This window comes from Lepisosteus oculatus, chromosome 1 (genome assembly GCF_040954835.1).
Source record: "Lepisosteus oculatus isolate fLepOcu1 chromosome 1, fLepOcu1.hap2, whole genome shotgun sequence".
In the NCBI taxonomy this organism is placed as follows: domain Eukaryota; kingdom Metazoa; phylum Chordata; class Actinopteri; order Semionotiformes; family Lepisosteidae; genus Lepisosteus; species Lepisosteus oculatus.
This window is the reverse complement of record NC_090696.1, coordinates 26,471,058-26,485,807: the sequence shown is the minus strand read 5'-3', so window position 1 is coordinate 26,485,807 and position 14,750 is coordinate 26,471,058. Positions and strand designations below refer to the sequence as shown.

The 14,750-nt window shown below is 37.0% G+C and overlaps 1 protein-coding gene across 3 annotated transcripts in view; it reads left to right on the top strand.

Moving 5' to 3' along the window:
• The window catches only part of arhgap10 (Rho GTPase activating protein 10), a 73,850-nt gene that overhangs the window by 31,963 nt on the left and 27,137 nt on the right, over nucleotides 1–14,750 (top strand). For all 3 annotated transcript variants that reach the window (XM_006629543.3, XM_069188569.1, XM_069188573.1), the window contains exons 4-13: nucleotides 2,594–2,665; nucleotides 2,946–3,047; nucleotides 4,493–4,603; nucleotides 4,867–4,971; nucleotides 7,266–7,395; nucleotides 7,834–7,940; nucleotides 10,966–11,060; nucleotides 11,498–11,579; nucleotides 11,890–11,929; nucleotides 13,541–13,609. In XM_006629543.3, the coding sequence (XP_006629606.1) occupies nucleotides 2,594–2,665; nucleotides 2,946–3,047; nucleotides 4,493–4,603; nucleotides 4,867–4,971; nucleotides 7,266–7,395; nucleotides 7,834–7,940; nucleotides 10,966–11,060; nucleotides 11,498–11,579; nucleotides 11,890–11,929; nucleotides 13,541–13,609 (913 nt within the window). The remainder of the gene's footprint in view (nucleotides 1–2,593; nucleotides 2,666–2,945; nucleotides 3,048–4,492; nucleotides 4,604–4,866; nucleotides 4,972–7,265; nucleotides 7,396–7,833; nucleotides 7,941–10,965; nucleotides 11,061–11,497; nucleotides 11,580–11,889; nucleotides 11,930–13,540; nucleotides 13,610–14,750) is intronic.

Below are 14,750 nucleotides of genomic sequence, written 5' to 3'. Positions count from 1 at the left end.
TGAACAAGAATAGTGTGCATAGGAGGACAGCAAGGAGGAAGCCACTGCTCTCCAAGAAGAACATTGCTGCCCGTTTAAAGTTTGCTAAAGACCACCTGGATGAGCCAAAAGACTACTGGAAGAATGTTCTGTGGAAGGAGTCGAAAATAGAACTTTTCAGCTTAAATGAGAAACCTTATGTTTGGCAAGAACCAAACACTGCATTCCAACATAAGAAACTCATCCCAACCATGAAACACTGTTGGGGGAAGTATCGTGGTTTGGGGCTGTTTTGCTGCCAAGGGACCAAGACGGCTTGTCATCATTGACGGAACTATGAATTCTGGATTGTACCAGCAAATTCTACAGGAGAATGTCAGAGTATCCATCCGTGAACTGAAGCTCAACAGAAGGTGGGTCTTGCAGCAAGACCATGACCCTAAAACTCAGTCTACCAAAGAAAGGTTGAACACAACATATTTGGCGTTTTGGAATGGCCGAGTCAAAGTCCAGACCTTAATCCAACAGAAGTTTTGTGGCAGGATGTGAAGCATGAAAGCCCACCAACATCATTGAGTTGACGTAGTTCTGTAAGGAGGAACGGGTCAAAATCTCTCCAAGCCGATGTGAGGGACTGATCAACAGTTACCGTAAACGTTTGGTTGAAGTCATTGCTACTCAAGGGGGTCACACCAGTTACTGAAAGCATAGGTTCACATACTTTTTTCGACAAAGACATTTAATGTTGGGTCATTTTGATCAATAAATGAATGAAAAAATATATCCTTTTGTGTGTTATTTGTTTAATTGGGTTCTCTTTATCTAATTGTATGACTTAGATGAAGATCTGATCACATTGTAGGTCAAATTTATGCAGAAATTCAGAAAATTCTAAAAGATTCACAAACTTTCTATCACCACTGTTTATAGCACATGATTCTGATTTTTTACAACTGTGATAAAACAATGAAACACTAGTAATAATTGGCAGTAAAAGCTCTTCTAGCTCTTCTAGAATTTACAGTAGAATGTCACCAAATTATAATTGAATTAGACTGCTGTAACATGCCGTTAAAATATTACTTTGGAAGAAAATATTATGGATTTAGTTGAGAGTGGTACAGTACTGTAATGCTATTTTAATATCCTCTAGATATTATCCCATGACCTCCTGCTGTTTGTTATATTTCATTCTTTGTGCTGAATACGGGAATTATTTTGCATTGCTACTTCTTCCATCACAGGTTTTCAGAAGTTACGTTGGTTGATTAAACCCACTGTACTGTAAAAAGAAAAAGATTTCGGCAAGTGTTATTTCCCTTTGTTTATTTTATTGTCTATAGCAATCCAATAGATTACTGCTCTCTGTTTTGCCTGTGGGGTTAAGGTTATTGTATACATTTCCTGCTATCAGTTCCCTCTGGTACACACACCCTTTTTCCTGGCACTTTCCTTTCACTTTATCAAAATAAAATGTCCCTCCACCAGCCCCTGATTCATCCAGTATATTAAAATTAAATAAAGGGTTCATTTACCAGATTCTGACTTAAATTACAAGAAATGGTAGCGTATATTCAAATATTGGTATATTTACACTAACTGCAGTATCACACCAGCAACCTCACTACACAGCAGATCAGGTGGAGAAGGGACAATCTGCTTCTTCTTCTGAATTAAGGGGACACTTAAGGGAATCCAAACTGTGCAAGTGGCATTTCACCGAGACACCATGGTTAACACCCAACAGTAAGTCTTGGATAAGATCTGACATCTGATGAGATCAGGCTATAAAGTAGTAAGGCTACATCAAGCACGAAATTCAGCCTAATTTAATAAGAAATGTTAATGCATCAGACAGCATGGAGGCTTGGTGTTTAGCATGGAAGACACTGACTGTGTTAAATATGACTCTGCTCTGTGTCTGTGAACAATTTAGAGGTGGGTTTGAAGGGAATGTTTATGTTATGCAATTTATAGATTAAGGAACGGATGACAGTATTTAAAAACTTTATTTTCAAATCTATAGTGTGACACAGATCAGAATGTTTAGATAACTGTTTAAATGTTTCCATGAACTTTCCATCTTTCTCCCATGACTTCTCTCTGAGTTCTAGAAGTCCATTCATATCCCTAAAATAATAAGCAGCACACAAAAATCTTCCACTGCAATCCAAGCCTAGCCCAAACAAAGGGTAATTCCTAAGTAAATCCCTAAATTCAAAGTTCTTTAATATCACTGATTTTTTTTTATCATTTCCGATGTGTCTGAGATATTCCAGGGAATGATAGTGTGATTATGAGCAGTAGTGGCGATTTACCTTTGAACAGAAAGTCTGTTGTCACTAAAGCACATTTTAAAAGTTGTATGCTCCATACAACTATGCTCCATTTGCCCCACTCCTTCCTACTTTTCAGATTCTGACATTAAGGTTGATCCAAATAAAATACTGTATTAAGTGATAAAACACTGGAGCAGAACTTTGGGACCTTACACTACGCTATCCAAATAATGTTTTACTGGTGTCAATATCCTGTGTTTCTGTCATTTGCCTACCGGGAGGCTGCTGTTTTTGTTTCTGTTTTGTTGTATTAGTAACAGTGTCTGTTTTTCTAGATGCGCAACATCACTGAGACGCTTCTGAAACCTCTAGAGAAGTTCCGGAAAGAACAGCTGGGATCAGCAAAGGTACAGACGCTTTTCATACCCCCTAGCCTTGCTGTACTACTGAGTGGCATTAGAATATTCCAGAAAATATACCAAATTCATTTATTTTTAGGCTTGAGAGCAATTAATTTATTTTGGCCACTTCAAAAAGAAACTGGTTGTCTCTAGTCCTCAATTCTATGCATTTAAAACAAACTGCTTTGGTAAAGTAGAAAATAATATTTGTGGTTATTGAATATTGTTCTGGTTTTGTGAGTTGACACTCTTGACTGCTGTCTTACTATTTTTATATGAATTCAAGGAGGAAAGAAAAAAGTATGAGAAGGACACAGAAAAGTACTACAGCTCCCTAGAAAAACTTTTAACTTTGTCTGCAAAGAAGAAAGATCAACAGCTGCAAGAGGTAATTTTCTCATGTACTTACTGTAATACTCAACATACATGTACTGTATACAACAGGAATACAGCTAGCAGTTTTATGAGTTCTGTGTTGATTTAAATGTGAACAATGAATTCCCTGGAATGCCAGTTTTGGTTTAAATTAATTTACTAAGTAATAGAAGGAAGTTCCGGGTTTATATTTATAGTTGCTGGAACTTTATCTAAGATGTTTTTGATGAAAAGCATAAAAATGGTAGGTAACTGCAGCCTTTGTTTTGGTTTCCATTTTTTTAGAAATATAAAAATGTGCACATACTGTAAACATGACTTTTTTTGAATGCCACGTCAGACTGCTGACAGACTTTTCAATTAGTGCTCAGATTTGGTTGTTGTTTTTCCTAATTCTTTACATGTTGCCCTTTACATACAATGCTGTTCTGTTGTTTTTGGCATACAGATTTACTATAGCTATCTGCGTCTCTGCCTTCCTGGAGTTTACTGGTCTCTGAAGAAGGGTTCCTGCTAACAGCTAGTCAGAAAAGGAAAGGCATGAGAATGTTTTAGTAGCACTGCAAAGGTCAAACTGCACTGAAGCTAGAAACATTCAAGACGTTCTTGGCTGACATGTTTGCCTTAAGACTTTTTGTCTCGCAAGAGAAATAAATCTTGCGAAAATATTTATTTATAAAACAAAACCTTGTTTGGAATCAGTGTTGCACTGGTACACATTGGGCTGCAGAATTATCAGATAAGTTACCACAAGCCATGGACCAAGTGAACTCATAAAGGTACAAAACCATTAATAAATTATTGTAAGATTCGATTCAGTGCCTCAGGGTGAGAAAATGCTCCTCAGTGCTCATCTTTTAATCACATCAGGGGTAATGGACTGAAATGCTCTTTTCTGGGCTAAACTTCTCTTTGCAGGTAAGGCTCTCGTAGTGGCTTAAAGCAGTTAAATCACCAGTGCCACAAAGTGTCTTCCATGGAGACCTGTAAAGTTTTGTATAAACCATAAAATTGTTCTACTTTTTAGGTATTTACAATATCTCACACGGTATCATTTTCCTGGCAAGACTACAGGAATGCTGGAGATTCCTATAATCTACCAGATGTTGGCCTATAGAGTCAGTGTTGCTATACTCCTAGAAAGCCCTCCCTGATGAGACCCGCATGGCTCAATCCCTGTTGCTGAAATTATACCTGCTTCTGTTTTCTCAGTTTATGAGGCACTTTATGAGAACGTACATTCATGAAACCTTCTATTTACAGGGAATCAGTGAATGTGCACCAGCAGGCAAGCTCCTCCAAAACAAGCTCTATTCATTATACAACAAGCGACAACTGATCTCGATGAATATAAAGTGTAGAAATGTGAAGGGAAAGAATACCCTTTTTTTAATTCCTCTGTTTGAATGAAGTTGACTGTAAATTTACTGATGTTGGCTGTAATTTTTTCTTTTCCAGGCAGATATACAAGTAGAGCAAATGAGACTGCATTTTCATGAAGAATCACTGGAATATGTTTGCAAATTGCAGGAGATACAGGAGAGAAAGAAATTTGAATGTGTAGAGCCTGTAAGTGTATGGCGTGAGAAAACAGAAGTTTTACTTCTGAGAAGCAGGATGTACAAACCATTAAAATCAAATTTATGCGTGGCATTGTTTAAGCAGAAATGTAAATTCATTGTGCACTTAGTTTAATTTCTGTTTGTCTGACCATTATAAGACACTTTCTAGCTACTGCTGTTGCTGCATTGTTTTCTGTTATTTTCCTTTTCTATTTTTCTGGACTGATGGTCTAGACTGACGTGTGACACATATTTTGTCTTCCTCTGTAGATGCTGGCTTTTTTTCAGACTGTTTTCACATTCTACCACCAGGGATATGAGCTGGCAAAGGACTTCAACCATTATAAAACAGAGCTGCAAATTAATATTCAGAATGTGAGTTTTTCCATTTACCTTTTATTAATTCTTTTATCACATATTAACATGCATTTAAAAATGGGGTCTCAAAAACTTCAATTGTTGTGTGCAGGAAGAGCTCTAATCTGCTTATCTATATTTTGTTTAAACTTGGATATTGCTATTGCATAAACTACAGCAGTTTTTTTTGTCCTGTAGCCATTTTGATCTCATTTAGCTTCTATTTTATGCAAAAAATGCAGAGATTTTAATCTAAATATTCAGACTGCAGTGCAGGGGGAGGGTTGGGTCAATTTGAGCAGTATTTTGTGGATTTTATAATTCTTTTGATAAAAAGATTCAGAATAGGAACTCAAATGACTTGTGCAATTGTAGTGCCTCTTTGGACACTGAAGCCATTTTGTGAGTCATTCCTTTTGGCATTAATACAATTTCTTTGTTCAACTGTTCTACACCCTCATTTAGACTGTTCAAAGATCTGTATTGTAAACTAGTGCTTTGTCTACAGTATGTTCTGTATTATATATGCAAGAGATTTTTGCAATAAATTTGTCACTTGAGCACCTTTAAGCCTAGAAATGTACCTGCTCACTCACTGTGCTCTGATTCCAGAAGATAAGTATATTTATTGTAATGTGGTGAGCACAGTCATATACAATATACAGTACAGTATGAAGCAGCTTCGACTAGATTGTCACTTCTTATTCTGTTCATAGTTAATTTTATTACTATTCTAGATGCAACAGTCTGCCTTACAAAAGTATTTCCCCAGGTTTTTGCCCAGTTCTGACTTTTGACTAAGCTACTTTAAATTCTTTGCTGTTAATCTTCTTATTTTCAAATCATCAACAAATGTAATTCATTTGTTAACCACAATGTAAATCATTTGTATGTATTAAGCAGTTGTCCTAATATAGATCCCTGTGGTACTAATAATACTACCCCTGTTTGAGAATTCACTCTTTATCTAAATTAATTGCTTTTCTGGAATTTTAGCAAAAACCTTCTGAAAATCTGCATACAGGAGGTCCTTAGTGGCGGCAGTGCAACTGGGATGTTAAGCAAGTCAATGTCAAGGGAAAAATTATTTCCCATAAAAAAATAGACATGATGTTTTGCATTATGGCCAGACAAAGTCACCTTTAACACATCTGTCCCGAGCACATTGTTTCAAAAGTCTTGTCATTCAAGTGAAGCAATGTTCTTCTTGGAGAGCAGGGGTTTTCTCCTGTATATCCTTCCATGAAAGTCATTCTTATTCAATCTTTTTTCTGTTGGTGGATTGATGATAATAACATTTACGATATGAGGGAGGCCTGTAGATCCCTGGATCTAACTTTATGATTTGAGACTTCTAGAAGCTTCATACAATTAGATCCTGGAGAAAACTTGGTAAGTCAGCCACTTCATGGTAGATTGACAACAGTCTTGGATTTTCTCTATTTGTAGATTCTTATCATGGAATAATGGACTTCATATTGTTTGGAAATGGTTTTGTAACCATTCCCAGACTTGTAAGCAGCAGCAGTTCTTTCACTAAAACTGTCACAGATTTATTTTGATCGGGCCATAATGTGTTACCAAAAACCTGAGTGCTTAAGACTTACCCAACCATGTTCCTCATTTTATATACAAGAGGGAAATTTCCTGATAATCACCTTATGTGCACATGTTTTGGGAGCACTTACTTTTTCACATGTTGAATGCTGGCTGATTTTTTTAAATAATGGCAAAGTAGTATTTATCTTTTATTTGTCCATTGAGGTTAGTTTTATTTTCTATTAGAACCTGGTGAGAATAAGGTGAAGGTCACATATCTCTAAATGTATTAAAGCATAAAATCTTAAGTGAGTACTTTGTTTAACCACACTGTAAGTCATCATTTTTCCAGCTGGGTATTGCATCTTCTTGAATGCCCTTTTGTAGTTTTAAGAGATTGTTTAGTTACTTCCCTTATTTCTTTCAGTACCACTGATAGCTGCCAGTGTCTAGATGTGCTTACTGTATCTAAAACACATCTGTGCCAGTATTATTTAATATAGAGCCTTGTTTCCTCAAGGTGGAGCTCTTGTCAAGTTTGTTCCTTAAATAACAGAGACATTGACTAATATGTTCAGGCATTTCAGTATCTCTATCTTTCAGTATCAATCAGTATCTCTAATACAATTACCTCATTTTTTGTTGTTTACCTTTTATTACCTTTATTGTTCTTTTGTTGTTATAGTATTAAAGAAGAACTTTAAGCTTGAATTGTAATGTTCATGAAGATAATAGAGGTGACATTCTCACTCATTAATCATTTTGTCTTCTAGACAAGAAACCGATTTGAGGGTACCAGGTCTGAGGTGCTAGACCTGATGAACAAAATCAAACAAAATCCCCAGGAGCACAGACGTACCAGTCCACTCAGCATTGAGGGCTACATGTACATCCAAGAGAAAAGTAAGTGCACTTCTTCTGTGGTCTCTAAAATGGTATGTAAGTACTGGCACAGTGCATGTTTTACAAAGTTACCAAAAGCCCCTTAAGTGAAAAGAATGTAAAAATGGCTACAAATGGGAGCAGGCTTTTTTGACAAAAATAGAAATAAAATAGAGAAAAGGTTTGTATAATGTAATCTTCAGTTATAATCTTGCTAGGCTTTCCCAATGAACTTTATCATGGATTTAAACTCATTCACATTTTAGTTGACTGTTTCTTGTACTTGTTAGCATAGTTAAAAATAATTTATATGACTATAATTTCAAAATAGAAAACTATGATTGTGGTTTAATAACTGTCGTTAATAGCAGTTCATTACGAGGTATAGAAAAGGAAGAAAAAGTGAGCTGGCCTTGTGTAATCTCAAGCGATAATATGGTGGCTGCTTCTGTTTTGCAGGACCACACCCTTTTGGTTCCAGTTGGGTGAAGAGATACTGTACATACATGAAAGAGCAGAAGATATTTAACATGATCACATTTGATCACCGATCTGGAGGGAAAGTGGTCAGTAGTGGTTTTAATTAGCTCCCTTGTATTTCTTTCGCCCCATACATTACTGGAATCCATTCTTAATACTAGCAGCTCTTGGGGTTTTTCATATGGGGCATGAACTACAGTATAGTAGGTACTGTACATGACTTGGCACTACATTTTTTTTTATTTGCACGGAAGGTGGTGTGAATATTGACACAAAAATTTATTTCTTAAGAAATCTCTTAACAAGAACATAAGAAGGCTTACAAACTAACATAACAAACGAGAGGATGCCATTCGACACATCTAGCCTGTTTGGTATATAGGATCTACTGTAATTGATCCAAGGAAAGAGCTCTTTCTTTGAGAAAGCCAGGGCAATAGCTTCACCCACATGGGTGAGTAGCTTGTTCCATCCTTTTTTACCCAGACGGTTGCGGCAGTGTCTCCTGTTCTCGTTTTAAATGAAAAGGTGCCTGCTAGTGCAGTGTAATTTCCTTTTATAAATGGTATTTTTTGTTCAGATATTTTTTACTGTGAATTTCAGAAAGTAAAGTGGAACAACAGGACAATAAATTTCAGAAATGACAAAAATAATCATGGAAAAATACTGGAGTGTTGATGGTACCTTTGTACAAAGTACACAGCTTTGTCCCTGCTGTACCCTACAGCAAAGATACTGTAGAAGCCTGTCAGCTGGTTGGGACACAAGCACAACTCAGAATGGTTTAGATAACTACTCCTTCTTCACGGTATTGACAACCTCAAGAACTGATTTTATAGAACTTCACATATAGTGTTTTATTTATTTGTTGTTGTTACTTTATGTATTATTGTATATTGTGTAGCTCTGGATAAGGGCATCTGCTAAGGAAATAATTCATTTTTCTCAGTTAATCAAAATACTCAAAATGCAGCACAAAAGTTGGACTATGGGACAAAAAAATATGGTTCTGTATTTTATTCACTGATATGCAATTAAATGTTGTCTAGGTGGAGCATTTGAGGTGAAAGAAAGGGAAACTGCATAATATTATAATAATAACAACCATTATCAGAAGGAAGGGGAGTTATCATTCTTAATTCCATCAGAGCTGTTTCTGTTTTTCATAAGATCCTTGGCTTAGTATAGCTTTTGCATATTTAATACTTTACATCAATAACAAAACAGCATAAGCACATTCAATTATATCACACAAGCAAGTGGTTTGAATGGTGTCACAATACATAGCAAGCAAAACAGAACACTTCATATTCTTTTTTAAAATGTTTAGTAGTAGTTAGAGTTTGGTATTTGTTATTAAAATTGCATGTGGAAAGCTGAGAGAACTCAATAAACATTGAGAGGTAAATTCTAGATCTTTATATATTAAAATCTCAATCTTTTGACATTTCACCATCTATAACATTCTTCTTTTCAGGGTCATGCGATTCTGAGTATTAAGTCTCTTGCCCTGTCAGTTTCTGCATTTATGTGATAAAGGCCCTTGTGAAATTTGTGTAGGTGTAGGGGCAGGGATAGTATTGAAACTTGATTCTTTCTGTATCCTTATCTGTTCTTTTAACACAGGAAACAAAAGGTTCTCAGGGGCAGAAAAGAAACTTCGGTGCCACACACTGCTTCTGCACCAGCGTCAGTATGAGAACTCTGACATATTTCAGACAGCAATGAAAGAAAAATTCGCCTTTCATATTGCGTCTAGTGTTAACGAGGCCTTAACCCTGAAAGGTTAAGGGGAGTGCCTAAAAAAGCAATGAAGAGTTGTCCTAATTTAACTGAATATATGGTTCGTTTTAATTTTTACATCCGATATCAGGGGTCCCCTTTCTGAAACGTTTTGCAGGAAATTGCATTAGATAGCTCCCTTCCCAGGGTCTCTCGCACTACATTGTTCTGTCCCGTTTCTCTTAAAGAATTGCTAGGTAAGGGGTGAACTATGGGGCTTCTGTTACTTAACTTTGCACCCCAGATGCCACTCCGAAGGGAGTGCAGGGAGTTGGCACCGCATACAATACCTGCTAGTGAAACCCCCTATTGAACACCTTCAAAAATACAGCATGGACTTTTAGAACATAGCAGAGCTTATGACCCAGTTAATTTTTAAAGAGTTAATTCTTAAGTCATGGATTTTATCTCTTTCACAGTCATAGTCAGACGTGGCTTTACGCCTGGTTTTCATTCAACAGGTTAGGTTTAATGGTTGCAACTTTGAGGTTATTCCCACCGGAGGAGTGTAACCTGATAAGAATTTGTGACAGATTTATATATTTAACATGTATTATTTTATGCCTTATTATAAAACTGAGATGCTGCAAGTTCATTGGAAGCAAAAAGCCATTTGAAATGTAATTATACTGGAGTTAATTAGAAGATGAGAACATAAATGAATGAGCATGCCTGTGAAACATTTACAAAGTTTGACATTACATTACCTCTTGTGAGCTTTGCCATTGTCATTTTAATAAAATACTTTGAAATTATTTTGTGTTAATTAAACAGACAACTGTAACATTATGTTCACAAGCTGGGAAAGTACTTCTATTCCCATTTGAGGTTTTTATTCTGAGAAATGTGAATGGGGCTGCAAGGGGTGTCCCCAGATAAAACACGGAAAAGTAAGTGTTTTCTTCTGGTACATGCTTTTTAAGTTTGATTAAGATTAAGTGGAAGTTAAATAGAAGGAAGTACTGCTGATTTCTGCACTTCAGGGCAAATTTCTAAAATAAAGATGACTCCAGGAATATACATACGGTGTATATATATATGTGTGTGTGTGTGTGCTTTTCCAGTTTAAGACAGAGCTGCTATATAGAAAATGGAAAGAACATGGAGTGAAAAGGTAATAAGTAATTCCAACAAGATTTTGTCTCCACATTCTCTCTGAAATGCAAATATTTAACGTGTTTTTAATATGAAATTGCTGGTTGGAAAAGTAGGAAAGTTTTTTTTCTCTCTCAAAGCTCTGGACTGCATTGCGTTTTTAAACCCCCCTTTGAATACAGTAATATAAAGACAAAATCTATAATGCCAGGTACTGACTATATCTTTCTGCAGGGTGAAACGGAGTCGGTCATCCTGAAGTTCTGTACAAGGAAATCAACTGAGTTGTTCGACAGACGATTTTGCTTAGACATAGAAGTAGCAGACCGGTAAGGGCTTTTTTTTTGTAGTCTTTCAAATGTGGATCACTTAATCTGCACTCTGCATGCCTTTCATAGGAGCATGTAATTGGTTTGCCAGGTGTACTTCGTTTTACCTCTGATGTCAGACAGTGTGGTTCATTGATCACACATGATGACAACGGTAATTAAGAAGGATTAATTGATCTTCAAGGATATTGCATTGCCTGATAATTGACTGCAGCATCGCTGGCAGTACCTATTTATTATATTTTGGATGCATTGTAAATTTAATGTTCTTTATTGCCCTTAGAAGGACAAAAATGACTACTGAAGCAGGCAGTTTTATTACTCTTATTTAGAACTTTTGCATCGCAAGGGTCACACAGTGGTACAGTGGAGGAATATTTGCCCTTCTGCTTTTACGTTCTGCCCCTAATGCTGCATTCTCTTCATCTGTGACACAGACCCGGTGTCGTCCTCACTGTTCAGGCCTTGTCAGAGGAGGACCGTAAGCACTGGATGGAGGCTATGGGTGGTAAAGAGCCAGTACGTCAGCTCTGTGTTTACTGGGACTGTGCTTGCTGCGATATATTTTTTTTGCTTCTTGCCTTGATATCCACATTTCCTATCTTTCATCTTTCTGTGATAAAGAGCTCTTTGAAACTCCCTTGAGACTGTCAAGTAAGTGTTTTCACACCAAAAGGCAGCTCAGCTACTACCTGTTTATGCAGATCTCATCAGCTCTGATTCTTCTCTATGTTGAGCTCAATAGAAAATGTCCAAAATTAACAGTACAGGTTAGGGTTTAATTTTACGGGTTATCTTTTTTAACATTACTTTGATTCCATTTGTACAGGTTAACTTGTTGGGCAAAACATCTTCAAAGAGAGAAGGCAGTAAGTACTTTTTATTTGCATTGTCTACATTGCTTTTTAATTTCACATTTAACTGATGATTTGCTTTAACCACATAGTTTTGCTGTATATAATGTTCATTCACTTAGAACCACCGAGTTACCAAAAAAAACTATAGAAGAAAAGTAGTCTAGTTGTAGAATCAAATTTTGCAAATGCTTTTTGTCAGGGCATATTGATTTCATTTAATTATTTTGCTTCAGGATATCCTAATTCAAAACTTTACATGGTAGTTTTTAAGAGGAACTTAAAACTAAGCGTTGAAGGGAAACATGCACATAATGCATATCTTGCATTTCTTAAGTGATAATAAAAAGTAAATTTTAAGCCCTGTTTATGTCAACAGGCAATGTCAACCACTAGCACCTGGCATCCCAGTGTGTGGGGCTTGAGCTCATGCTGTAATGACCACTCACTCTTGTGGCTCTTGTGAACAACTGCTCTTGTGGCTCACCACAAGAGGGCACTGCTGTGGAGCTGGAAGGTGTCAGATTTTTGCTCTGTGAAGGTGTCTTACCATGCGACATTCACGGGCGAACAACTTTTCATTATGGTACAAACTGGATGTTGTGGGGGAAAAAGTATACAAATTTTGGGAACCTTTTTGAACAGGATGGATGCTAGATAATATAAAGTCTGTGCAATGGGGGATGAATATCTGCTATCACAGCTGGTAGTGTACAGGGATAGACATTTATCACAAACAAAGTAGTACACCAAGTTGTAATGCACTAAATCCTGGGTTTCTGTAAAGCATTTGCCGTGAGGTTATCAAAATACTAACAGAATGCTGAGCTGTTTGCAGATTTGCCTGTCTCTCCAGTGATATCATGGCCAGGGTGGAGCACTTAAGCTGCGTATCATCGCAGTTGAAAAGGCAAAGTTCAGTTTGATGATCATATTCTGGGATCAGACTTGTTTTTTATCATCCCCTTCAGACAAAAAACGAAACACACGCAACATATTCCACACTATACGTTAGCATTGAAAATGTGTTCTGACGCACTGAAAGGGCAACAGTATTGAAGAGCTCAGTTTTGGTCTGTTAACTCCCCGATACAGTGTGGGTCTCACAGTGGTGACACCAGTCATTTTATTCCTGATATCTGCTGCCTTGTGCAGCTGTGGTAGAAGTGTGTGGACAGTCAAGGGAGCTTGTGCTGCATGTCGTCCCCACCTATGAAGGTCTACTCTCTTCATATCGATGTGAGCCGAAGTTTTTATTTTGATAAAACTCTCTTATTTCACTCAAGAAATGGAAAATACCAGGTGTCTGCCTTATGTAGTTGGCATGTTGGAGTTGTGTTGAAGTACCAGACCTTTAGACTGTGCCTTCTTTACACCTCTTCTTGTGTAAATTGATGAAGAGAGTTTGACATTTATGACAGCTTGCTTTTCTTCAAATCCCCAAATGTGTGAAATGTCAAGTCTCAAGTAGGATCCTCTGTGCATGTTAAATGCCTCTGTGATTAGCATCTTCAAACTGAAATATTATGGCATTTAACTAGGGGTTTGTTTGACTGGTGCTATATGCTCACTTCAAGCAGAGAAATCCTGCTACTTTGTATTTAAGTTCATTACTTTCAATTGCAGTTGATGCACAACTGGATGAACTTGGATTTTCTTTCGTCAGGAATTCTATCAGTGCAATAGAAAAAAGAGGTAAGTATTAGAATATTGTTTGCGCATACGGAAAAGTAATTGGAAGAATGATCGACATGAAGTCTGCCACACTGACATATGCGCGATTTCACACCTGCACGTTGGTAGTTTCACAGTGAAAATGGGGAAGTATATTATTATAGTCCTGAACCCGACTCCCGTTTCTTTCATGGTGTGGTAATATTTTCTTCAATATTTATATAATATTATTATAATCCTAGTCTATTTATAGTTATAGTCCTGGAATAACAGAGGGAGTGGGTAGGTATTCAGACTAAAATTTAAGAACCGCAAAATTTAAGTCTACCGCAAGAGGGCAGTGGTAAGTTAAAATCTCTTGCAGGTATGCCACAGAACCGTTAGGATTTGTTTTCACCGAGTCAGAATGACGTTCTGCTTAGTATTTAATATTTAAAGAACTGTTTTCAGTTCATTGTCCTACATTTTTATATATAAAGTATGTATTTCTAAAGAAGGTCATATTGTTATGTAAATATATCATCTTTATTACAAATACTGTAAAATATGATAGTATAGGGTTGCACGGTGGCACATTGCTGAGTGTGTATGTTTGTATGTTCTCCCCATGTTCGTGTGGATTTTTGCCAGGTGTTCCAGTTTCCTCTCATAGTCCAAAAACATGCATACAAAATTGTGCTTGTGTGAGTGTGTTTGTGTCTGTGTGTGCGCCCTGTAATGGATTGGTGGCCCATCCAGGGTGTATCCTGGCTCTTACCCATTGCTTGTCGGGATAGGTTTTGGCTTTCCTGCAACCCTGAGTGGTTAGAAAATAGATGAATGGATGTCTGTATTTTTTTCCTGCAGTAGCTTATTGGAATCTCCATTGTCATCACCTGATAAAAACAATACAGAGACAATAAGTCACAAACATACTGTAGCAAAGTATCTCAAGATTTTATCACTGCCTTCAGTTATGTCGCTAAAATAAAACTGGCAGGGAATAAACCTTTGCTTTTTATTGCCTGTCCTGGGTTCTATTCTGATCTAGGATGTCCTGTATGTGGGGTTTGCAAGCTCTTCCCCTGTCCAAGTGGGCTCCAGGCCCAAATATCTCCAGACACTCTGGTTTCCTTCTGCCTTCCACAGACCTGCAGGCTGGGTTAATCAGTCTGTAAGTTCT